At 42.9% G+C, this 25,167-nt stretch overlaps 1 protein-coding gene across 2 annotated transcripts in view; it reads left to right on the top strand.

The window, feature by feature from the left end:
* The window catches only part of frem3 (Fras1 related extracellular matrix 3), a 36,616-nt gene that overhangs the window by 7,076 nt on the left and 4,373 nt on the right, over window positions 1–25,167 (top strand). For both annotated transcript variants that reach the window (XM_018735609.2, XM_018735610.2), the window contains exons 3-14: window positions 14,936–15,082; window positions 17,193–17,423; window positions 17,683–17,808; window positions 18,086–18,337; window positions 22,491–22,640; window positions 22,765–22,974; window positions 23,063–23,260; window positions 23,361–23,525; window positions 23,704–23,886; window positions 23,992–24,122; window positions 24,464–24,622; window positions 24,766–25,069. In XM_018735609.2, the coding sequence (XP_018591125.2) occupies window positions 14,936–15,082; window positions 17,193–17,423; window positions 17,683–17,808; window positions 18,086–18,337; window positions 22,491–22,640; window positions 22,765–22,974; window positions 23,063–23,260; window positions 23,361–23,525; window positions 23,704–23,886; window positions 23,992–24,122; window positions 24,464–24,622; window positions 24,766–25,069 (2,256 nt within the window). The remainder of the gene's footprint in view (window positions 1–14,935; window positions 15,083–17,192; window positions 17,424–17,682; window positions 17,809–18,085; window positions 18,338–22,490; window positions 22,641–22,764; window positions 22,975–23,062; window positions 23,261–23,360; window positions 23,526–23,703; window positions 23,887–23,991; window positions 24,123–24,463; window positions 24,623–24,765; window positions 25,070–25,167) is intronic.

Genomic DNA, 25,167 nt, shown 5'->3' with positions numbered 1-25,167 from the left:
TTTCAGTAGTTGTGTGTATTTATATTCCAGTAAGTTCAATCTTGCTCAGATGTCACATGAACCTTTCTTCTTGAATGTTCATAACTCTGCAGGTTACATATCCAACATGACTGTTTCTTTTCTCTGTGAGTTTTCAGGGACACAGAGTAGTAAAAGCTGTTTCCTGTCGTTTGGGGCTTAGTGCAATCATATTTGACAAAAGTAATGTTGGCCAACTCACACACACACACACACACACACACACACACACACACACACACACACACACACACACACACACACACACACATTTTCTGAACCGCTTGTCCCAGACGGGGTCGCGGGGAACCGGAACCTACCCGGCAACTCAGGGCGTAAGGATGTTGGCCAACTCTTTTTTTTAAAAAAAATCTGCACTTTAATGTATCAGATTTACAAACCTGCTTTTTATTAACTTCTGATTTCAAATATGTCACATTATTTTGCCCTGACCATGCCTTAAAATAAGCCATTGTGGAGAGCGAGTGTATGTAAAATATTTCACATTTTTTAACCTACCATCAATTTTACTTTTGTTGGAACATGAAATGTTTTTTTTTTTATTTAAATTCTCACTCACTCATTACTGATAACCACTTGCCCTAAGTAAGTTCATAGTCATTCAGCACCTATCCCAGAAGCACAGGATGCTAGGTTAGGCAGGGTAGGCAGGGTATACTCTGGACAGGATTCCTATGTTGCTATGGGATTTCAGTTATATTTTGTGTAAAAGTCATTAACACACTGCAGTTTAACAGCATCATGGATATATATAGCAAATGCAACGCAAAGTAACAAAATATAACAGGTGGAGTGCTATGCTATTTTAACTGCAGCTGTAAATGCTAAATGCATTCTGAGGTTTTGAAATGCAATACACAGTAAGTTCTGGACTATAATTATGTCGTATTGAGCACTATCGGAATATCACCATTACTTTTTCAGTAGGGGTATCATGGTCTGGGTCTGGGATTCGAGTCCTGCTTGGGGTGCCTTGTGATGGACTGGCGTCCCGTCCTGGGGTTGTCCCCTTCCCCTCCAGCTTGCGCCCTGTATTGCCGGGTTAGGCTCCGGTTCACTGCAACCCCGCTTGGGACTAGCAGTTTCGACCAGCGTGTGTGTTGGGGGGGTACCATGGCCTTTCTGGGAAATTTTGGTCTTTCACAAATGTAAAACTCCAAGATTGAACAGTCTTATTTGCCTTATAATAATAAAGGTCACTACAACCTGTGACCAAGTGTCAAATGCCCATTTCAAATGAGGACTATTTATTTAAAGAATAGTCAAGATAAATAAGTTTGACAATTCAGTCTTTTCAGGGCCTAACAATTATCTATTCAATGCATTTTGTCAAAGGCTTTTTCTGGATTGTGATTCCTTTCATGTTCCTGATTGTATATTACATACTTTTTAAAATCTGAGAGAACAGGAATAAAAATAGGCTTGTTTCAAGAAAAGTTAAATATCACCAACATGAGAGATCACAAAAATCCCTTAGGATTCTACAGCGTACCAGTTCATTTATGATAATAATGAATTAGAGAAGTGTTAAAATTATTTTTTCTAACAATACTTGAAATGAGTGCAAATAAATGTGCAGCCTGCCTGGAGCATAAAAGTAGCTTTTTGCAATTATGGACAAATCACAATTAAATAGCTCTAAAATTCCCAAACAGACCTTACTGTAAAAATCCTGAGGAGGCTGTTGCTCAACATTACATTTTTAAATTTCATTAAACTCCTATTGTGACTGAGACTGATTTACCAGTTGTTCAGAGAAGTCTTTATAAAGAAAAAGTAAATAAGTCCTTCAATTAACCAGACAAACCCAGTGTTTGCTGCCTCATAACTTGTTATTCAAGTAAACCAGCCTTAATCAGGTGCTATGTTGTCCTAACAGAACAACATCTGGCCAGATTTTCATCTTGTCTGGCCACAGCTCTCTTCAGTCAGATGGAAGAAGGAGGGGTTGTGTGTATGTGTGTGGGAAGGGGGTTGTAAAAGGCTGACTGCCTGAGACACTGTGCAATAAAAGGTGAAAAAGGTGGCTGTTGATAGAATGGGCAGCATGTTGCAGCATGTTGCCTCGAATCAGTGGGTCAAAGAGCGCAGGGGTGAGTGTGGGAAGCAAAAAGGTGAAGGCCTGCTGTGTGCAAAGCCCTGAGCAAACACTGTTTAAAAAAAAAAAAACGTTGCACTTCAGCTCACAAGTCGTATGCTTAGGTTCAGCTTTCATACAATTTAGTTCTTCATGTTATTATGAATTGTATGTCAGAGACAAGCTAAAGGTACCCAATGTCCATGCATTTGAACTCTGGATAAGGGACATTTGTTTAATACCAGATCACGTGCAAATTTTGAACATGATTGTGGCAAAGGCATGTGTGGTGGTATGTAGCAGTGAAGCAATGGCAAGCTAGACAAGGGAGACTTCCTTTACCGGGGAAAGAACGTGGTAATCTTACCACAGGACCAGACTTCGATCACCCTTGCCACACTACAGCTGGACAGGCCCTGTCCTAGAGGAGTCAGTGGTATCATCTACTGTGGACATCTCATAGACAGCAATACAAGAACCAAAAAAAATAGTGGACCAATTACTTCTGTTGGTTCCAAACAAGGGAAGTTGGAGAGAGGAGAATGAACAGAATCCGCAACTATGCTAGCAGCACCACTTTGTGTCTGCAGAGGATTAATAAAACATACAGACCTGAATACAAAGCTTTCAGGGGTGTGCCATTACCAGCACCTTGCTAATCACCACACTTTACATTTGCACTTCGCATTCTCTGCCACCTGAGCCATGTGTAATCTGGTAGGCAGTGTTCTGCACTTGTAATCAGTGATGAGGTTTCCATTACTTAAGAAAAACCCAAAGAGGAAATAGACTTTGATGGACAAATTGATGGATGCAGCTGCTTGACATAAGACCCCTCCTGTTAATTCAGGCACTGTAGCTGCTAGGATTTGGACTGGGGCTGGGGAACCAGTTCATTCTTCAGTTTAGTTTAATACCTCTTTATGCCTTCATATGTATGCTATAGAAAATTCCCACTCCAGCAGGTTTCCATGGTCCAGGAGACAATGGAATAGTCACAACATTGTTTGTGTACTGTGTTATGAAGCAGAGAGTGAGATCTCCATCTGATCTGTTAGCGGACAGTGTAAGGTGTGTGACAGTGTTACTGCCTGCAAGAGGTGTCAGATGGGTGGAAGAATGAAAGGGCGTAGCATCAAGCATAACCTCACAGTAGGAGCTGTGTCAAAGGCACAGTTCACAATGACAACTACCGACCCTGTCTATGTGACCTAGTTGGCCTTTTCACTTAGGACTTGCAGAAAGACTCTGCAGCGTGTTTGCTTCAACTTTCATTCTCTGTGAAGATCAGCAAACAGAAATGCACCATGATGACCCAAGATCTGGCAAAAATCTATGGGGTATGAATGAAGGCATACATTGTGTGAACTGCAGCTCTCAAACATCTGTGACAACTGAAGGAATTTTCTCAAATTATTTGCATCATTCTACTGCCTTGTGTCAGAGAGGAAAAGAAGTACCAAGAGCAGAGAGTACTGTAAACAAGCTGGCACACAGAAAAGCTTCCTGTCAGCAGGAGCAGTGGGAGGCCATGCTGATGCCAGTGAAAGGGTTGCCGAGAGAGGGCTGGACACATTCCCTGCCTCTCCAGGCCTTTCTCTCAGAGCAGCTGATCCCCTGTGCTGATGGACGATCTGGGTCAGCCGGCCCGGGAGGAGACGCCATTATGCCGAGGCCATTATTTCTCTTTATTGGAGCTGCCAGTCTTGCCCAGTGTCAGTCACATAGCAGTCCTGCTGAGAGACACGAAAAAAGCCTGACCTGTTTTCAGGCACCTTCTCATTCTTTATTTCAGAAAGACTGGCATGTTCCCATTTCACAAGACAAGAATTCAAAGGTTACTGGTAGAAGAGCTAGTCAAAGTTTGTTCTTGTTTAATGCTTTTCTGAGACCCTTTATCTTTTCCATAGTGAAATAATGAAGACAATGTTAAATTTATCATCATATTTTCAGTCATTAGATCTTGTTGCAAGCTAACAATAGATTCAGTGAGTGTCTGAACTGGCTCCTGTCAAATAAGCTGCAATGTTTTTTTTTTTAAATCAGACAATTTGTTCTACTACTTTCCTGTGAGCAAGTGAGCTGCATTTGTGACTTGCTTACAGTTTCCTTGAAATGAGCCTGACGATATGAATTGTTATTGTTTTACAAGTGCGAAACTGTAAGACTTGTACCTATAACCAAGAGCACCAGAGTGTGGGTTAGCACTTGCTCTTGTTCAGATATTCGAGCCTTTGTCTCCCTAACTGCAGGCATAGACAGACAGATGAAGCTTTAAATGGGGAAGGTGGGGTAGAAAACAATATCAGTTCTTAGATCCATATTTTCTTTCATGAAATAAATTTTAAAGCAATTTTTTCTCTCAATTGGACATTGACCATTTCATGGTCTCATTAATTTCATGGAAATTTAGAACTTTAATTCTAAAATTAATATATTGTTCAGTCAAGTCTAGATGTATGCATAAGCTGCATAAAATTCCTTTGAAAGTGTCGCGTAGATTCCTCCATCTGTACAGTCCAAATTGCACATATGCAAGAAGCTCTAGAACTTAAGATTTCTACAACTAAATTTTCTGTATTTTTCTGTGCTTTCTAGCAACTAAGACCTAAAAATAAAACTGTGTTCTTATTTGAAGGAATAATTTTAACAGTTTAATGACCCAGCACTAATTATCAAGGTCACCAAAAACTGATCTGCTGACTAAATTTTATAAGCAGCTAGAGCAAACTGGGGAGCTATCTTTGTACTCATTTCAGTTTTGCTTTTGTTTAATATACCCTCACAAAGAGATGAAAAATATTTACTTGTTTATCATTCATGTTGTCATGGGGGGTGCAGTGGGTTGGACCAGGTGTCCTGCTCTCCAGTGGGTCTGGGGTTCGAGTCTCGCTTGGGGTGCCTTGCGACGGACTGGCGTCCCGTCCTGGGTGTGTCCCCTCCCCCTCCGGCCTTACGCCCTGTGTTGCCGGGTAGGCTCCAGTTCCCCGCGACCCTGTATGGGATAAGCGGTTCTGAAAATGTGTGTGTGTGTGTGTGTGTGTGTGTGTGTGTGTGTGTGTGTGTGTGTGTGTGTGTGTGTGTGTGCGCGTGCATTCATGTTGTCATTTGTCATACAGCAGTCAGTGCAAAGTGCCATGCAGTCGCCCCAGGAGGCAGGAATGTCTTGTTGTCAGGATTGCCTTCCACAGTTAGGCTGACCTGCCTGGGAAGTAGGAGCCTTCAAAGACAGGTGTGAAAGAAGAACCCCAGGATCACCTTTCAAAGAACTTATGTCCAGCTGAAATCCTAGACCATCATAGATTGGTTGATAACACAGAGGACATTACCTTTAAAGATAACTATTTAGTACTTATTAATACATTTTTTATGGTCATGTCATGTGCCATCAACTCGGGTTCGAGTCTCAGTGACTTGATAGACCAATAAATTAAAAAGGGTTCGGTTTTGTGCTAGTCTGATGAGATCCTCGAGCGTCCGCCCTGTCATCATTTTAATCGCATCGATCCATCTCATTGGTGGCCTTCCTCTGTGCCTTGTACCCTCGATCTTTCCAGTCATGACATCCTTCTCCAGTGATCTTTCCCTTCGAACCGTTTGACCGAAATATGACAAACACACACACACACACACACACACACACACACTTTCAGAACCGCTTGTCCCATACGGGGTCACGGGGAACCGGAGCCTACCCGGCAACACAGGGCGTAAGGCCGGAGGAGGAAGGGGACACACCCAGGACGGGACGCCAGTCCATCGCAAGGCACCCCAAGCGGGACTCGAACCCCAGACCCACCGGACAGCAGGACTGTGGTCCAACCCACTGCGCCACCGCACCCCCTTCAGAACCGCTTGTCCCATACAGGGTCACGGGGAACCGGAGCCTACCCGGTAACACAGGGCGTAAGGCCAGAGGGGGAGGGGATACACCCAGGACGGGACGCCAGTCCGTCGCAAGGCACCCCAAGCGGGACTCGAACCCCAGACCCACGGGAGAGCAGGACTGCGGTCCAACCCACTGCGCCACCGCACCCCTGTTATGACAAACACATCTTCATCAATTGCACTTCAAGTGGCATTTCCGATTTGATTTCCAATGTTATCTTCTTCTAAGGTAGCCTTTTGAAATATGGTTTCAGCATACAGATTGAATAAATATGGTGATAAAATGCAGCCCTGTCATACACCTTTCTGGACTGAAAACCAGCTTGTGTTCCATATTCTGTTCGAACCGTGGCTTGACGACCATCATAGAGATTTCTTATTAGCAGTGTACACAATGTGTTTCAGTATTCCAGTTGCGACAGAGCTGACCAAAGTTTTTTATGATCAACACAGTCAAAAGCCTTGCTGAAGTCGATGAAGCAAAGGTAGACAGGTTTCTGATATTCCTTGCTCTTTTCTAGTATCCTTCAAATGTCAGCAATATCTCTTGTTCCTCTTCCCTTCCTGAATCCTGCTTGAGTTTCTGGCAACTCTCTGTCTACGTATGGTTGCAAGCGCCGCTGGATTATCTTTAGCAAGATCTTACTAGCATGAGAAATAAATAAGAGCGATTGTCCGGTAGTTGCTGCATTCCTTGACGTCTCCTTTCTTGTAAATCGGTATAAAAACAGATCTTTTCCAGTTCGTTGGCCACTTTCTTCCTTTCCAAACTTGCTGACACAACTTAGTCAATGCAGCAACGGCTCCATCAGATCCTCTAATGAGGTCTATCGGTATTTGATCCACTCCAGGAGACTTGTTATTTGATAAGACCTGAATGGCTGCAATCACCTCTTCTTTCAAAATCTCTGGCTCTTCTTCTATTAGGTCTTGATCATTATGCTCCTCATCCTCTTCACTAGAGTAAAGATTTTCAGTGTAACTCTTCCAACGTTCTTTAAGTTTCTCAGGTTCATTCAATATCTTTCCATCAACATCTTTAAGCGTTCCTATTCTTGGCTGAAATTTCTGTCTTAGCTTTCCAGTGCATCAAGACACTAAACTAGCTTTCCCATGCACATGTTCAGCTTTGATCTGCTGGCAGATTGTGTTAAAGTATTGTTCTTTGTTCCTTCTTATTTCTCTTTGAAACAGACGATTTAGACATGTAATTTCTCCTCTGTCGCCAGATATTTTGGCTTTTCTTCTTTCTTCTGCTGTCTTTTTAGCTTCTTCAGATATCCAGGGTTGTTTCTTCCTTTTGACTCGCTTTAGGACTGTTCTGTTGGCTTCCTCTGTTATCGCTGTCTTTATGTCAAGCCACAGCTCTTCAGGGACTTTATCGTCCATGTTTAATACTTCAAATCGGTTGTTAAGCCTTCTCCAGTATTCCTCACGTATGTCATTCAAGTCATAATTTGCCCTGATTGTTTTGTTAGCTTTTTTCTTTCATAACTTCACTTTGATCTTGCAAACTAGAAGTCCATGATCAGTGCCACAATCTGATCCAGGTCTTGTTCTAGCCGTCATGACTGCTGACTTCCATCTTTGGTTGACACATATGTAGTCTATCTGGTTTCGGTACAACCCATTTGGCGATGTCCATGTATAAAGTCAACGTTTATGATGTTGAAAAAACGTATTCATGCTCACCAGATTGTTTGCTGTGCAAAATTCGACAAATCTGTTACCTGCCTCATTTCTTTCTCCAAGACCATATTTTCCAAACACTGAACCTTCATTCCCTTTTCCTACTTTTGCATTCAAATCTCCCATGATTATTAGCAAGTCTTCTTTAGATGTCTGCTCTATCTCATTTTGCAGCTGATCATAGAAAACATCTATTTCCTCTTCATTGGCATCACTCGTTGGGGCATAGACCTGCATGATAGTCATGTTGATTGGCACTCCTTGAAAGCGAATGGATATCAATTTGTCAGTGATGGTGTATTTCAGCACCGCCTTTGCAAGTCTCTTGTTCACGATAACCGCTACTCCATTCTTTCTCGGTGTTTCATGGCCACTATAGCAAACCCAGTGCTCATCTGATTGGAAGTGTCCTTGTCCCGTCCACTTTAGCTCGCTTATGCCAAGAATATCAACGCCAACTTTGTCCATTTCAGATTTGACCATGTCAAGTTTTCCTAGATTCATGCTTTGCACGTTCCAGGTTCCAAGTTTGACCATATCCTTGCAGCTTCTGATCCTTTCTTTCGGTCTAGCAACATCAGCATCAGGACGACCTTGCGCCTTTGATCCATCAGCGTCACAAACACTAGACGTACTAGAACTGACCAGTTGCTCTTCCCTAGTAGCATGGTGACTGCCTTCTGACCTAGGGGACCATCTTCCAGCAGTATTTCGAGTTTCTTGTTCACTGTCCATCAAGTTTTCTTGGCAAGATACAGAAGTAGATTGCCTGGCCTTTCTTCTGCACAGTGTAGATTCAATATTGTTGCCGTTGTCACATGGAGTGTGATCTTCTGCCTCAACACTGCCCATCCACTGCTGCCCAGATGGGTGGAAACCATTTAGTCTGGCACCTCTGCTAGAACCTGTCTGTCTTGGGTGGCCCTTCTGGTAGTCAAGACTACCAACAGCATAGCTTCCAGCTTCACAGATGCACACAAGCCCCAACAGCACGACAAGCTAGGTTTCCTTGTTGGGGATTTTTTATGGTAGGCTACTGAAATAGTAATTTTAGATACAGAAAAAGGAAACGATGTTTCTCAGGGTATATTTGTCAGAAGTTTTAAACTCTGCATGTGAGTTGCGCATGCACAAAATGGGTCACATCTACGTGAAGTGACCCGAGTACTTTGCTTACCGTGGGATTTGACTTGTCACTTGTCACTTGGGATTTGACTTGTCACTTGTGTCAACAGCATGTATAAGATTTACGCCGCTCTCCAAAATGTAATGACTCCTCAGCTGAGGCGGGCATGTACTGAGTCCATGCGACAGCCTTCTTTTCCCCTGACAGAGTGAGGATTTATCTGATTCGAGGGTGAGGGCTGCAAAGTATGGAAAATGGTTTATTCTTGTCTTTCCCAGATGTCGATGTGTTTCTTCCACTGTGGGCTGTCGCAGGGCCTGCTCTTTCTTTTTCTATCTCTATCTCATGTTGTGTTCCCATAGCCCATAGCTTTTATGATGCAATCATGAAAGGTGGCCTCCATAATGTGTGTGGAATGCTGAGGTGACCTCCATTCTGATGTCAAGACATTTACAGTACACAGTTCTGTGCCAGAGGACAGGCCCCCTATTAATAATACCCAGTCATCCCTCATGCCAGTTATGGAATCTGGGGTATGCTGGAAGGAACCTAAGTTAAGCTGTCCAGCCTGTCGGCATCCTAACAGTGATTCTCAATCTCACATTAGAAAAGCAAATACATGTTGAAGGTAATTCTATAATTTAGTTTCACACTTCATTTGCAGAAATACAAAAAAAAGGAATAGTACAAACTTAGCAGAGAGCAATGAAGCTGTAATGTCTGAATATGGTAATATTTAACATGCAACTAAAACATGGAGAGTAAAAATGGAAAGACTAATAAGGAAACATAATAATCACTCAACACATTCTTGTCACTTTGTAAGAGTATATTTGACTCACATCTGACATACTATTGCCTCCCCTTGCATCATGCTACGGGTAATTAAAACTACCCTACTTTCAGTGATATCTCACTCTTGTTTGGGTGCTGTGGACTTGCTGTTTAACAAAATAAATAATGAGGTGTGTACTGTAAAGAGCACCTGCTGAATGAGCCACAAGGGGAGGTCTCAGTCAATAGCGGACAAAAGAGCAGATAGGCCTTTGTTTTTTCACTTGGTGCCTGCATTTTGAAGGGCTACCTTCACTTCCCCAGACAGGCAGGGCTGAGGGCAAAGAGGGGCCCCTGCATGGCCCATTGTTTCTGTGCTGCTAAATTTGAACAGATCTGCAATGAAATGCAGTACTTTCTGTCGTAGATATGATATGAGACTCACAACACATATGACTAATCATATTGTTAGTGACTTTACACATACTGCAATGTACAATTTTCCCCTGACACAGTGAGGATTTACAAACTCAGGAAGCTTTGACCATGATACAGCAAACTATCAATATTAACTTTCCAAGCACAGACAAAAGGACTGGATTCACTGCACATGTTGCTAATTCAGTATTTCACAGTAAAGGTGGTTCCTGATTTATGATGGTTCGACTTGCGACTGTTTTAACTTTACGATGGTGAGCTGGCAATAGACATTCAGTAGAAACTGTACTTTGAATTTTGAATTTTGATTTTTTCAATATACGGGACATACTCTCTCGTGATGCTGGGCAGCGACAGCGATCCGCATCTCCCATTCTGTCATGCAAGTTTGTGCATGCAATCCTGTCATGCAGAGGTGTGTATTAGGTGTATTAAATGCATTTTCAACTTATGATGGGTTTCGGGGAACGTAACCCCATCGTAAACCGGGGACCACCTGTATTTGAACAAAAGCATTACAAGAAATGCAAAGGATATCCAAACAAATTAATAATGTGCTACAGCTGATATAAAAGCACAATATTACTTGTAAAGAGTGTAATAGGTTTGCACACAAATTAACACCAGCTCCTCTGCAACCTTATCCTTGTTTTAGTTGCAGGTTGAATAACTTTTATGAAGCGCAAAGCTTGCTTGGGTCACTGGATATATAGCTATTACTTAGCCCGGCATTCTCATCTGACATTATTGCGCTCATAAATACCAGGGGGCCCTTATGTTTCCTTGAGCCTCTTTCAATAATTCTTTCATTATATTTTTACAAAGACAAAGCAGAGTTTACTTGTAAAAGGAAGAACATTTACTTAGCATTTACACACCGTGTCACTAAAAACATTGGCTCTATTTCCGTTTAAATGAACAATGCTGCCCAAAATTTAGATCTCATAGAATAAAGAAGCATGTATGCCATAAAACTTCCTTTAGGCCACCCAGCCAGTTCCCTTCAGCCCCTGCTGTGCATTTTAGTTGTTTCAAGCCTGTGGAACAAAACTAGGGTCAATAGGGTGCCCACAACTGTCAGTCTGTGCTCCAGTGAATACTGCAAAAAGGACTCATTGAAAAAGTGAGACAAGCACTATGCCACTACCACGCCTGAGGATGAAAAAAGCAATAAGCAGATAAAGTCTCCTCCACATGCACACAACACACATGCCTTGTACAGATAGCCTTTGCTAAACAGTAACTGCCACTTAGTACTTGTCATGAACCCATTGATAAAATATCCTCTTATGAATACCAAAAGCCAAATAGTTGTTTTCAGGGGACATATTGAATGGCAGTATTCTCAGTAGTGGGTTAACTTCACCCTGCAGTACAGACCACAAAAGAAAAATATATTGTATCCTCTTACAATCTTTTCATCAAATTATTCACTGTCATTACTGCTAATAATTTCCTGTACAGTGCTGCTACATGTTTGAACATATTTTCGTTTCATATTCTGCATAATCACAATGGTGAGGCATCATCACAATGGTGAGGCATGCTAGTATGCTGGCTGCAATGTTTGTAAAGGTATATTTAAAGCAGACAGGACTTGACATGGGCACCTTGTTAACTGGATATCCTGGCAAAAAAACACTTTAGTACTGCAGTTCTTAAATTCTCAAAACTGCAACACAAAATAAAGTACAGCTATTATGACTATACTGAGCACAATTATTGTATTTTGTCCATGTATCTGTTTGAAATAAACTGCAACATTTAGAAAAACAGAAAAAAGTAAATATATGGAATACCTATTCGTTCAAATTCTGAAATTGTTCCATGCAAAGCAGTGCTGTTCATAAAATTAAAAAACTAGTACCACATTCCTCATTTTAAGGCAATTTCAATGTTATATAGCTAATTTTGTATTTATATGATAAACAACATTTTACATATCATCACTTATAGAAACTCCTAACGAAATTGAGGCATGCAAAGACAAACATGATAAATGTTTCTTGTATTTTTAGCCATAGCTGTCAGAAATATGAGCATGGCAAGGGTTAGCAGAACTACTAGTCTCTGGTGTCATAGTGGCACTGTGCAAGATGGAGGTATGGGTAGCAGGTCTTGGGTCTGAGAAATAGAAGATAGGGGTGTGGAATGGTGAAGAGGCAAAGGGATGATGTTTGAAGGTGAGTTCCCCTTGTTAAACACCATTAAACTACAGTATCATGGGGGAAATTGCATATCTGTCAATAACAGCAGCACACTATATAGGACAGGATGGGGCTTTGTGAAAGGTTACAGTAGCATGTACATTCATAAGACAGTAAAGACAACAACGACAGGTTATTTATTAATTTCTCCAAAGTGACTCACAGTGTTAATTGACCTACAATTCTTTGCCCATTTGTACAGCTGGGTTTTTTTTTTTTTTTGCTGGAGCAAGTAAGGGTAAATACATTGCTCAAAGGTACTATAGCCAGAGGTGAGATTTGAACCTTTGGGTCTAAAGGTAGCAGTTCAAACCCCTACACTACTAGCTGTCCCGCACTATTTATGTAACAAATAAGAGATGCCAATGCTATACAATCAGATGCTATTTACGCACGACCGAGCTTGGCACTTAATAAGTCCTAGACCCGGTCCACAAACTGAAATAACTTATCCAATTAAGTAAATGTACTGGAAAATCCATTTGCTGATAGCTCTAAAGTCTCAAGATGGAATTCTGCTTCAGGTGCAGCAGTCTGTCCATGTTTCGTCTTTAGGAAGTCTAAGGTTTATGTTTATATGTGGGTAGAAGGAAGTGGGTTTTAATCTGTGAGGCCATAGTTTGACAGTACTGACAGTGTTTGCATTCTGTGCCATCAACTGACAGGAAGCTTATACCTGTCCCCTACTGAGGCAAAGTCAATAGGATGCAGTCTAACTGCCGGTACATGTAGGTCTGCTGTGGGTTATCAACTTTGCTGTCAAGAATGGTGGTCTTAGTTCACTTAGCAAGGAGACATGGGCTTAATCTCAGAGTCGGTTCTATGACACTGAACTGACAAAGTTTAACTATCTTGGTGGAGAATCCTAATCAGACTTGGTCTCTGTCTCAGCTGTTAGATGTGAAAATTTATAGTCATTTACGCTTTTTCCCAGGCCACCAAAAAACTGAATGAATTTCAGACCACTGAGGAGAAAGCAAGAATGAAGCTGCTGTCACATCAAAGAGGTGTTTGTATACTTAGCTGTGGAAAAATACTGCAACTAAAGTTGTAAACCCTGTCCGATGCTGAATTCAAAGGAAAAGTCTCTGAGAATATGGGGGTGCGGTGGTGCAGTGGGTTGGACCACAGTCCTGCTCTTGGGTGGGTCTGGGGTTTGAGTCCCACTTGGGGTGCCTTGCGACGGACTGGCGTCCCGTCCTGGGTGTGTCCCCTCCCCCTCCGGCCTTACGCCCCGTGTTACCGGGTAGGCTCCGGTTCCCCGCGACCCTGTATGGGACAAGCGGTTCTGAAAGTATGTGTGTGTGTGTGTGTGTGTCTCTGAGAATCATAACTGAATAATGTGAGTCATGATAAAAAAAGAGTTTGAAGTGGAAATTAGGATAACAGTAATTTACATAGGCGCAGTGGTGCGGTGGGTTGGACCGGGTCCTGCTCTCCAGTGGGTCTGGGGTTCAAGTCCTGCTTGGGGTGTCTTGCGATGGACTGGCGTCCTGTCCTGGGTGTGTCCCCTCCCCCTCTGGCCTTACGCCCTCTGTTGCCGGGTAGGCTCCGGTTCCCTGCGACCCCGTATGGGACAAGCAGTTCTGAAAATGTGTGTGTGTGTGTGTGTGTAATTTACATAAAATTAGTCTGAGCAGTGCTATTTTTAAATAAAATTAATTGTAAATTACATTTTTTAGATTTATTACACATATTTAAAAATCTTCACACATGTCTTGGAACAAAACAGTCAGGAATTATTTCTTTGTACAGATAATGTAATACATTCATTCAGACTTTACTCCTTAAATGTAACAGCTTTAATCTAACAATTAAGAAACCATTACAGATTTATACAAGAGTACCAATACCTTTTTCAGCAAACGTACATGTCAAAATTTGAATGCTAAAAAGAAGTTTCACCAATTTCAAACTCTGTGATACTGGAATGAAAATTCTATACATATATGTCCCATCTTCATATGGCCTTATGGCCTTTTGGTGGCTCCATGTGTATGTGGGAGGTAACTGAGGTCAACTCCACCCTTGCCATCACCTGTAGTCCTGATAGCCATGGTTTGTGACTCAAACCTAGCACCAATGCTTCAACCAGGACAGCCACTTCAACACATTCTCTCCATGGAGACTCTTGCAAAATGAGACATGGGAATTAGGATCTACTGATGCCGTGTGGACCCCAATGTCAGACCACCCTGTTAGTTTAGCATGTGACCTCTTAAATGTGTCACCATGCCTTCAGTCCCACCCTGCCCTGTCTGATGATGTCCCTCATGCAGAGGGTGAAAAACAGAAGAGAGCAGAACTGTTGAGGAAGCCCTTCTGAGTCAGACACAAAGGACAGATGATATCTGAGCCTCCTGCGTTTCAAGTGAATTGTATGAGGATTCGGCAGAGAGTCTGCAGAATGGTGTCATGTTCCCATGTTTGCATTGTCCCCTGTTCAACCTTTTTAGGAAGTCTAAAACTGTTGTAAATACAAGGAAAACCACATGGATGACCACTGAGTCAGCCCACTTGTTTAGTGGAATGCAGGTCCAAAGGTTAACAGAACAACTCGACTGAAAAAATCTCATTATTGTATTACCAGCTTCCACAAAAAAAAAAATTAAATAAATAAATAAATAAATAAATAAATAAATAAATAAATAAAAATCAAAGTTCACCAAATTCTTCTTGCCTTTTTCTGTGATTTAGGTGGCAACAAACTAAAACCACAGCCATTCCGGCTCAACTGGGCTTGGATTTCATTGGAAAAAGAGTATTACCTGGTGGATGAGGATGCAAAGTTCCTGGAAGTGACTCTCAAACGCAGAGGATACCTGGGGGAGACATCTTTTGTCAGTGAGTATTTGTAGACGCAGCATTTTATAAACCAGGCTTTCGTAGCTTTTTAAATACCGATCAAAGTTTCATTAGTGAAAATGATTAAAATTCTATGCTTTTCTTAGTTCCTTAAACTAATAAAAACAAAAGGCTGGGAAAGTAATGCTGACCATATCTTGGGCTCTTAATACATATATTTTAAAACTCCAAACTTCCTAGTGCAAAAATATAGGAAACATAAAAAGATGAGACCAGATAGACCCAAAAAAAGTTAATGTCCAGAAGATGGCTTCAGAAGAGTTTCCCAAGTGTTCAGTTTATTTGATATTATATGCTCTATTTCATAGTAGATCACAGTAAAACACTCTGGTCCCATCAAACTGTCATGCTTGCTTTCCTTAGAAATTTATGTGATGTGCGTATTTTACTCCAGAGACCTTACACTGTAAAAGCCATGGCTGGACTACCTACAGAATACCTACAAACTTGAACAGGTGAAGATTTGAGGGACTAAAATATTAAGAAGAGTTATACATCAATACTGGAGGACACGTTGAACTCTGGGTGGGACACGTCCCCCACCCGTTACCACTCTCTTTCTCGAAGTTTAAAAAAAGAAAAAGTGTGAACATGATGCAGTTAACGTTTTAAATAATTCTTCCAGTAATTTATACCGATTTAAAAGTCAAGACAAGGCTTCAGATCATGACAACGAGAATATAGTTACTTCATAATTCAATATTGAAGCGCGGACAGCGATCAATAAGCGTTTATTGGAACATCAGGCTCAGCACACAGCGAGAGGTATCAGCGGTAACATAAGGAAATAATGCCCTCGGTCCGACGGTCTACTTTCCTCAATGATCTCAACCCAGCCTGTTTAACCCTCCTCAGATTTTCCACCCTTTATTCACTGAGCAACACACTCAGCCTTATTATATTCTTTAGTCACCTCTTCCGGACTCACTTCCCCCATCAGGGTCTCTTAAATTCATGTAGAGAAAACATTGTGGCGCGCAGCGCCGTGGGTTTGGATGGGACGAAGAAGGACGGGAACGCAGCGCTCATCATGACGAACGATTTATTAGAACACCGGCACCAGGGAAATAATGCTCTGGGTCCGAGGACCCCGTTTCCTCCAGGACCTGCACCAGTCTTCCCAGCCTGCTTAGCGCCCCCAGGCTCTTCTCCAACAAGCTGGGAAACACGGTCACCTATCATTTTCCCCACAATTCAACTGTTTACGAGAAACCAATTTTCCCGCTCAAAGTCAAACTCCCAGTAACCCGGGTCGTTACTTAATATTTACAACGCTTGACAATTAAACATATTTTGCACGTTTGCTGTGTTTTTATGTAAAACTTTCAGTGAGTTCAAAAGTGTAAAAAAATCCCAACTATCGAGTATAGAGAAATATTCGATACTTCGGGTAAAATACTTTACAGACAAACAACGAAACCTACCTTAACTGCTACTAGCGATACTTTTCCGAGCATTTTGAATTATCCGAGGAATGCTAACTAATTTCGGTCAATTCTGTTTACTTGATACATTTCAGCCTATAAAGAAAGGCGAAAACAGACATGTTATTTCTCTAAATTTTAAATCTACGCTAACGATCGAATCGCCTCAGGGCAGGATCGCGCGAGCTCCACCGGTGAAACTCACTCGCGCGCACAGCTCGAGAGACAGCAGCTGATAACCTGTGTGAATTGTGTGTCGCTTCCAAATATTTCAGTTAAACTAAGGGGGACATTTCTTCAAATTCTACAAATTATAGAACCTTCGTAATCTGTGAACAGCAATGAACCATTAAATGATTAATCATTAATTCAGGTCTGCCAGTAGCTACTGCTTAGTTGGTAACATGCTGAGGTCTTTACTCAGTATTATGGAGCTCCAGTTTGTAAGTATTAACAACGTTAGCATGTTTTGTGTTACCAAATAATCTACTGTTCACAATAATTTTGTAATGAAAGAGGATGGAAAAGTAATCAATGTCAAATTAGTAGTTACGTAACACTTTGAGGTGTCGCCTTTGAAACGATGTAACTGAAGTTTTTCGCCTATCTTTTGACCACTCGGCCCTTTGCCCATCGCTTGAAAGGTTTTTACCCACCTTGTGCAGGTATTAGCACAAAGGATGGAACTGCAGAAAAAGACAAGGACTTCAGAGGGAAGGCCCAGAAGCAAGTGCAGTTCAACCCTGGTCAGACAACGGCCACTTGGCGGGTGAAGATCTTCACAGATCATGAGTTTGAGACATCAGAAACCTTCCAGATCCTGCTGTCTGAGCCAGTGATGGCTGTGTTGGAGTTTCCCTCCTCTGCTACAGTGGAGATCATTGACCCAGGAGATGGTACAAGTCCCCACCAAGAAGTCATTAATGTTCTTTTTATTTAATATTTTTCCCTACTGTATTAATATTTTTTTGTAGTTAATTGAGCAAATGTTTAATCTAAAAAGCCTGCCCAGTATCATTCTTTATTAAATTCCATCTGCTTCATTTTATGAATTCTTGAGATTTTTCATCAAGCAAAGTATTGGAAATGGACAGTTGAAATGTGAATATGTGCATGCACTCAATTGCTTCACTCCCTTTGGCTTTTATCTTGCAGAGTCCACAGTCTTCATTCCAGAGTCTCAGTACAAGATTGAGGAGGACATTGGGGAGCTGGTGATCCCTGTGCACAGATCTGGTGATATTAGTCAGGAGCTCATGGTTGTCTGTTACACCCAGCAAGGTGAGGCAGCAAAAAGCCCCCCTTTAAACCTTGCTATTTCACACCAGTGACCAGCATCAATATAGATGGGCAGTCCACTCTTTAAGATGAGGTTCATCACCAAGCAAAACCAAATATTTTCATATGTATCTGCCAAATTTAAAAAAGGTTGTTAGAAGCAAACACACAGGACATTATGTGTATAGAATATATGCAAATATAGTGGGGCTCCATCTTCAGTGCTAAATTTCTCCACTTTAGTGGTTGTCTAAAATGTCTCTGGCTTATTGTCTCTCAGGCACTGCCACGGGCACCATCCCTAGCACAGTGCTGTCCTACTCAGACTACATCACCCGGCCTGAGGACCACACAAGTGTTCTGCGCTTTGATAAGGGCGAGCGCGAAAAGCCGTGCCGTATCATTATTATCGATGACTCGCTGTATGAGGAAGAAGAGAGCTTCAATGTGACTCTTAGCATGCCCATGGGTGGCCAGGTGGGACCGCTCTACCCCAGCACTCGTGTAGTCATCCTGGCTGACAGTGATGATGGTGAGTGGATTATGACTTTTATAATGGGATCATGGACTTTTTGAAGCAGGTGGCGGTGTAGCCTATGAATATGAGATTCATTTAGAAAATAAAGAATGCTAATGTGCTTCACCTCTCACAGCAACATTACTAAGCAAATTTTGCTTCTTGTACCTGCATGCAGGGCAAGTGTGTTTGAACAAACAAAACCATCATATTAATTATAGCAAGGAAGGCTTTCATGATATAGGTGAAACTTCACAATGTGATTTTAAATAGATGAATGCTTTATCATCTTCTGCGTACTTCTGATTTAAGTCATACATGAAAAGAGGAGGTAAGCTCCTTAAGGTTTCAGGATTTTTTCCACCCGCTCTTTCTCCTCTTTCCTTCTGAAGTACCTTTGTGGACTCGACTTAATAATATGATTCCTCCTATTTTTGTTATGGGGGCTTAACTGTTGCCAGTGACTCTTTGAAGTCAGGATTGTCAGTGTAAGTCTTCTTTCAGTGTGATTCTCTGCACGTGATCTGAATGTCACAGCTACTGAACACATTTACTCGTAACCAATCAAACCTTAATGAACATTTGAGCTGTTCAGCAGTCTTAGTAGGGAAGCACATATGCTTTAAGAATGAATTTAAATTTATAAAAAGGTTGCACACAGGAGGGATGGGTAGACACAAAAGGTGAAAAAATAAATTAAACACTAGAAAATAAAAAAAATTATAAGCTTCCTCCTGAAGCTGTGTTTCTATCACCTGAAAAACTATGCCAGTTGTGAGTTCTAGATACTCAGTACACTGTCTGTAGGAGCTGTAGTGCTATTTTAGACAGCACAAATGTCTTTCACCAGAACATCATACATCACTCTTGGTTCCCTGCTACAGCTCCTACAATCATCGTAATTATCAAATTCTTCCGAAGTGTCCACATTGTATATACGATAGATGTGAGTAAAATGGAAGAAAATGCAGGCACGTGAGTGTGGGTGTGATTCAAGTGAGTACAAAAGACCACTTTTCAGTCCAACTCATTCACAAAATGGATAGTCATTCAGGAACTTAATTGTAGGGAGCTGGATTGTATTACCCCACCAAATAACAGACTTCCTCAGCTAATAACAAGAAGGGCTCCAATGCCATTAAACAGAGAAGCAAAGCTGACTGAAAACTCATTGTGAATTGACAAATTGACAATTTCTGTACAGACTGAGGCTGATTTTTACTTGACAGCTGGAGAACCGGCAGTGAGATTTAGTTTTGCTTATTATCACAATGATGACAACTGAAAGAGATTTTTCTCAGAACAAAACACAGGTCTTTGTGCTACATTTGAAATACATAAAATACATAAAAGGCCTTGACAATTGTAAGGCGTGTCTTTGAGCTCTGTCAGCTTTCATTCTGACAGAGGGAACACATCTAACAGCTATTCACAATAGAACCTTGTTGCTAACTCTTGGGAATGTTTTAGAATAGCCTTCTGTTTAAGCAGATGGTGGTGGGAGGAGAATCATAGTATTGCATAGGCCTCTAAGTCCCACAACTTAGGCAAATCCACTGCTGTCCTGAAATATTATGCTGAAGAGCTATTGTCACTACATGATATTTGGATTATATTTGTTCTTGTGCTCTGCAAGGGAAAGATAAACTCACATTGTTAAATAATTTATGTATATTAATATTTTCCAGTGATGATAAATCTGCCAAGGCCTTGATGAATGGGTTAGGTACACTCTGGTCCCACCAGAGTGTGGAATGCAGCGAGAACCACCATACGTCCCCACCTCCCCCCAAGTGATATATGAACACGAGAGGACCGATGGGGGAAACCTTGACTTGATCACTCTTTGATGCTCAGCTTTAGTGATCCACTTTAGTCCCAAACATGTTATTTAATCCCTTTCAAGCCACCTTGTGGCCCCAGAGCTGAAGCTACATTGTTAAAACCAACATTTTAAAACCAAAAGTTTGGCTCCTTTTTGTTTTCACCCACTCCTGCATGTTTTAACTTCTCGCTGTCTGCTCTACTCTGGTGGCTTCCCTTTTCATTCTACCATCCACATTCCTTTTTATTTGGCAGTTTTTAAAGCAGTGCACTCCTTTACTAAGGATCAGTGCCCCTTGTATGTCAAACACAGGCTACCTCAGACTGCAGGAAATGCGATAACAAAAACAGGTGCCTGTGTAATTTAATAGTTACTGAAATTGGCGATGGGAATTATTACCATGTTGGACAGGCTTTCTCAGGAAAGATAAAAGTTTATATGGTTTTGCCGCACTGACCTTATGTGAGTTATCTCTGCCCTCTCTCATGGTTCAGGATTGTGAAAACAGGAGACTTCCTAACTTAAAGGCTGGTTGAGAAACAGACGTGACAGAGAACACCATTCAGTAATGTTCAGTTACATGAAATATGTTACTCTCAGTGATCTGAAAAGTTTTCAAGGGAAGTTGGTGAAGAATTTGAATATGTTAGGAAATAGTTGGGTAAATGGGATGCTGAAAATATTTAATTCATTGGTATGTTGTGATTGAAACTGTTAGATGTATCTGCAAGTACATTTTTATTATATCATGGTCATACGTTTTATGGTGTACTTTTTCATAGAAAAATAAGATTTTAACAAAGGAAATAATGTTTTCCAGCATTAAGAGATATGGGATCCCACTGTTTGTCAGCACCAAAGATAACTGGTGTTTTAATTTTCTGAAGTTTAATCATTTCTATTTTTGTGTGGAAGAAATTTTTCTTTGTCCAATTTATCACTGATAATGCTAAGAATTAAATGTTTAAAACCTATGCTTTACAAGACTTCACAAATTCTTGGATCTGAATAAAATTTCAAGAGCTGGGTGCAAACATTGTAAACAATAGTGTTTCCCAATGTCTTTTTTCCCCCAGTAGTGTTCCTGACAAACGAACACACATTTATCTAGTCTGGCTGTCTTTCCTTGGCAACTTCACACTATCGCTGCAATACAATCCACTGCATCTAATTCATTGAGCAGCATGTAGGAGTTGGCTTGTTGTGAACAATTTGCACAAACCACATTTATACATAAAGAATCGGTGTACATTCCCAGACAGTGCTCTGAGCGACCTGATGAGAAACGGGTTCCTTACAAAGTGCCCCTCAATGGTGGCCAAGCGTCTTGTTGGGCCTTGTGGCGACACCCTTGGAACAGCATGGTGGAGGATGCTGATGATCCTTGCTGAGCAGGCATAATTCAGGGTGGTCAGGCAGGGCTGTGGCTTGGAGCCCAGCCAGTGCAGGGGGCCCCTACTCTTCTGCTTCACTGCTCCCAGGCTGTCTGGGACCCGCGTTGCCTCACCACAGTGCCGAGAAGGGTCAGGGTTCTCAAGCTTGGACTGAGGTCTGAACCCTGAGTGCTGGAACTGTACAGAGTGCTGCATCAGAACATGGGGGGGGAGGGGGCAGCTATTACTGCTACAGTGAGTATTGGGGTCATCCATCTGTTTTATTTTGAAGAGCTGTTGCTCTTGTATGCCTTTAGTCTGTGGATACAGCTGCTCTCCCAACATCCAGCCTTTAGAAAAATAATATTCAGTTTGTATCAGTCTTATTACTGTTTGTGCAAGTGGAGAGATGGCTAGACAAAAACACTCTTTTGCCAGAGCCTTGAGTTAGACATGTAATTTATGTAATTGACCATGGCGAGGAAAGCAGTCTTCCGGCACGTCGCCGTTAGTGGAAGCGGGGCGCCGCCGGCCCCCTCTCTGTGATCAGGTCTTCCAGCCTTGGCTTTGGATCAGCTGTTAGGGCTGAGGATGGTGCATGGTGCACACGCTGACAGCTGGCTTCCTGGCACAGTGCGCTGGGGCTGTGCAGCCTCTCCAGGTGATGACATTTGCAGACCCCACCTTGTTCAGTGGACTTTCAGCGCTGACATAGCCACGAAATGGCCTCAAAAAAGGCATCCAGAATAAGTACTTTCAAAATTCTGGCATTTTTTAAAATGTTGAAAATTACCATAAAAAAATTAACATGATCATCCACTCGCTACAGACTTGTGTACAGAGTTAATTATATCCCATTCATTTCCCATGTGCAAAAATGTATTTCTTCTTTATTTTATTACAGTTCTTTAACTGTAGCCTTTCAGTGAAGACTATAACTGACCGGTCTATTTTCCCCTCTCCCTGGCAGAGCCCTCACTGTACTTTGGAGAACCAGAGTACATGGTGGACGAGAGCGCTGGCTATGTGGAGGTGCGCGTGTGGAGGACGGGTACGGACCTCTCCAAGACCGCCACAGTCACCGTGCGCTCCAGGAAGACCGAGCCCCTCTCTGCTGAAGGTGAACAGTCCTGCCTGAATGAGTTTATTGTGGGTTGAATGCAGTATTTTAACTGTTTGTATGTTTAGTAGGAGCCTTTATCCAGAGTAATAACTGTTGCACTAACTGTCTCTCCCATTGGCAGCTGGTGTTGACTATGTGGGCATCAGCAGGAACCTAGACTTTGCTCCTGGCGTAACCATGCAGACACTGCGTGTGACTATCCTGGATGATCTGGGCCAGCCCGTGCTGGAAGGTCTTGAGAAGTTTGAGCTAGTGTTGAGGATGCCCATGAACTCGGTTCTAGGAGAGCCCAGCAAGACCTCCATCACCATCAACGACTCTGTCTCCGATTGTGAGTCACCAGTGAGCACTTGCTAGGTATGGTATTCTGTGAATGGGAGGTCTGCTGGCGCTCACTGGCACTGGACTGTGTGTCGCAGTGCCCAAGATGCAGTTCAGAGAGGCAGTCTACCACGTAGATGAGGCAGATGGGCAGGTCCGCGCCATGGTGTACCGCAGTGGAGACATCAGCCACCGCTCCACCATCAGGTGCTACACGCGCCAGGGCTCAGCGCAGGTCATGATGGATTACGACGAGCGTCCCAACACTGACAGCTCCATTGTCACTTTCCTCCCAGGTAACACCACTCACCCAAGCCCTCGTTCTGTGGCTTCAGCAGGTATAACCGTTGCTGGATAGTTTCACCTCCCTTCCATCCCTCACTTGCCTTGCCGCAGGGGAGAGTGAGAAGCCATGTGTGGTCACCTTGGTCGATGACTCAGTATACGAGGAGGAGGAGGAGTTTCGCCTGGTGCTCGGGACACCTCAGAGCCAGACACCATTCGGTGCAGCGCTGGGGGAGCAAAAGGAGGCAGAGGTCAAGATAACAGATGAGAAAGACAGTAAGTCTCATTCTGGTTATCACTCGATGCAACATGGAGAAAGATCTTACACTGGATGTGTTCACACGACTTCAGACAGACAACACTCAAATATGTTTTCAAATAAAACAATTTCAGTAAGGGTTATGGGGAAGTAGAATGATGGGTAAAAGTTCCTTTGCTCCCCTCATCCTCGTAGAGCCCATCATCAGGTTCTCGGAGATCAAGTACAGTGTCAGAGAGCCACAGGTGCTAGGCCAGGTGGCAGTGGTAAAGATTCCCATCCTTCGCCTTGGAGACACTTCCAAGGTGTCCGTGGTGAGGGTCCACACCAAGGATGGCTCGGCCACATCCGGAGAGGACTACGATCCATTGTCCCAGGGTGAGCGATGGCTGTAGGATGTGACGCGGCAGTAGAGGCACCAGCAGATATACAGGTCCTCTGAGGTATGTGTAAATTACCTTGTCTGTGTGTTGCCCCCTTCAGATGTGGAGTTCAAGGAGGGTGAGAAGGAGCACTTTGTGGAAGTGCAAGTGTTGTATGATGGCCAGAGGGAGATGAGGGAGGCATTCACCGTGCACATGAAACCGGACGAGTACATGGTGGCAGAGACCCAGGTGAGAGGGAGGGCAGTGGGCCTGACCCCACAGGGACCCTTGTGTATAAATACACGGGCACATTTAGCATTTTACACACCCGCCTGAACGTGCAACACAGTCAGCTAAAATAGCAAGGTAGCAGCTGCCTCTGTCAGCAGGCCTGAGCCACTTTGTCGCTTTGCTTATAAAGTTCATGCTGTGTGTGCGCTCCTGGGTGGGCAGGCTGACCTCGAAACTGCCCCGAGTTTCCATTTTTGCTTCTTTCCCCTTTTTTCCCCTGAAAACCCCAGAGTGACCGCAGCAAACATGAGTGTGGCACAGTTTTTTAATTCCAATCTGAAAATGACTTCTCCCCTCAGATGAGCAAGGCGATCGTGTACATTGAGGAGATGGACAGCGTGGCGGACGTCACCTTCCCCGCCGTGCCCCAGGTTGTGTCCTTGCTGATGTATGACGACACCGCTCGAGCCAAGGACAGCCCCCACCCTCCCAACGGCTACCCCATCGTCTGTGTGACGGTCAGTTGCTGTTACACATTCGCACAAAAGCAAACGCCTGCAGCTGCGCTGACGAAACCCTGCTTTCAAAGTCAGTTTATGAACAGACATGTAGCACAGTAATTGCACTGTTGCACTGCTCAGCTGCCCGCTCCTTCCCACAGGCCTGCAACCCTAAGTATTTTGACTTTGACAAGACGGGCTCCATTTGCTCAGCGGAGAACATCAATGACACGCTGACGCAGTATCGCTGGTTGGTGAGCGCGCCCAGCGGCCCAGATGGCGTCACAAGCCCTATGCGGGAGGTGGACACCAACACCTTCTTCACCAACACAAAGTCCATTACGCTGGACTCCATCTACTTCCAGGCCGGCTCACGGGTCCAGTGCGCTGCCCGTGCCTATAACGCAAATGGGGAAGCTGGGCTGGAGCTCAGCAGTCCCATCACGGTCATCAGCACGGAGGAAGGTAAGCAGAAGTTATGGTTCAAGGTCAAATTGCAGCCGACCTAATGGAGTTCTCACTTAAAACCAAAATCTTGGTAGTGGTCCACACATGATCTTAGG

The sequence above is a fragment of the Scleropages formosus genome, chromosome 16 (genome assembly GCF_900964775.1).
Source record: "Scleropages formosus chromosome 16, fSclFor1.1, whole genome shotgun sequence".
Classification (NCBI taxonomy): domain Eukaryota; kingdom Metazoa; phylum Chordata; class Actinopteri; order Osteoglossiformes; family Osteoglossidae; genus Scleropages; species Scleropages formosus.
The sequence above is the reverse complement of the archived record's forward strand: the minus strand, read 5'-3'. Positions and strand labels throughout refer to the sequence as shown.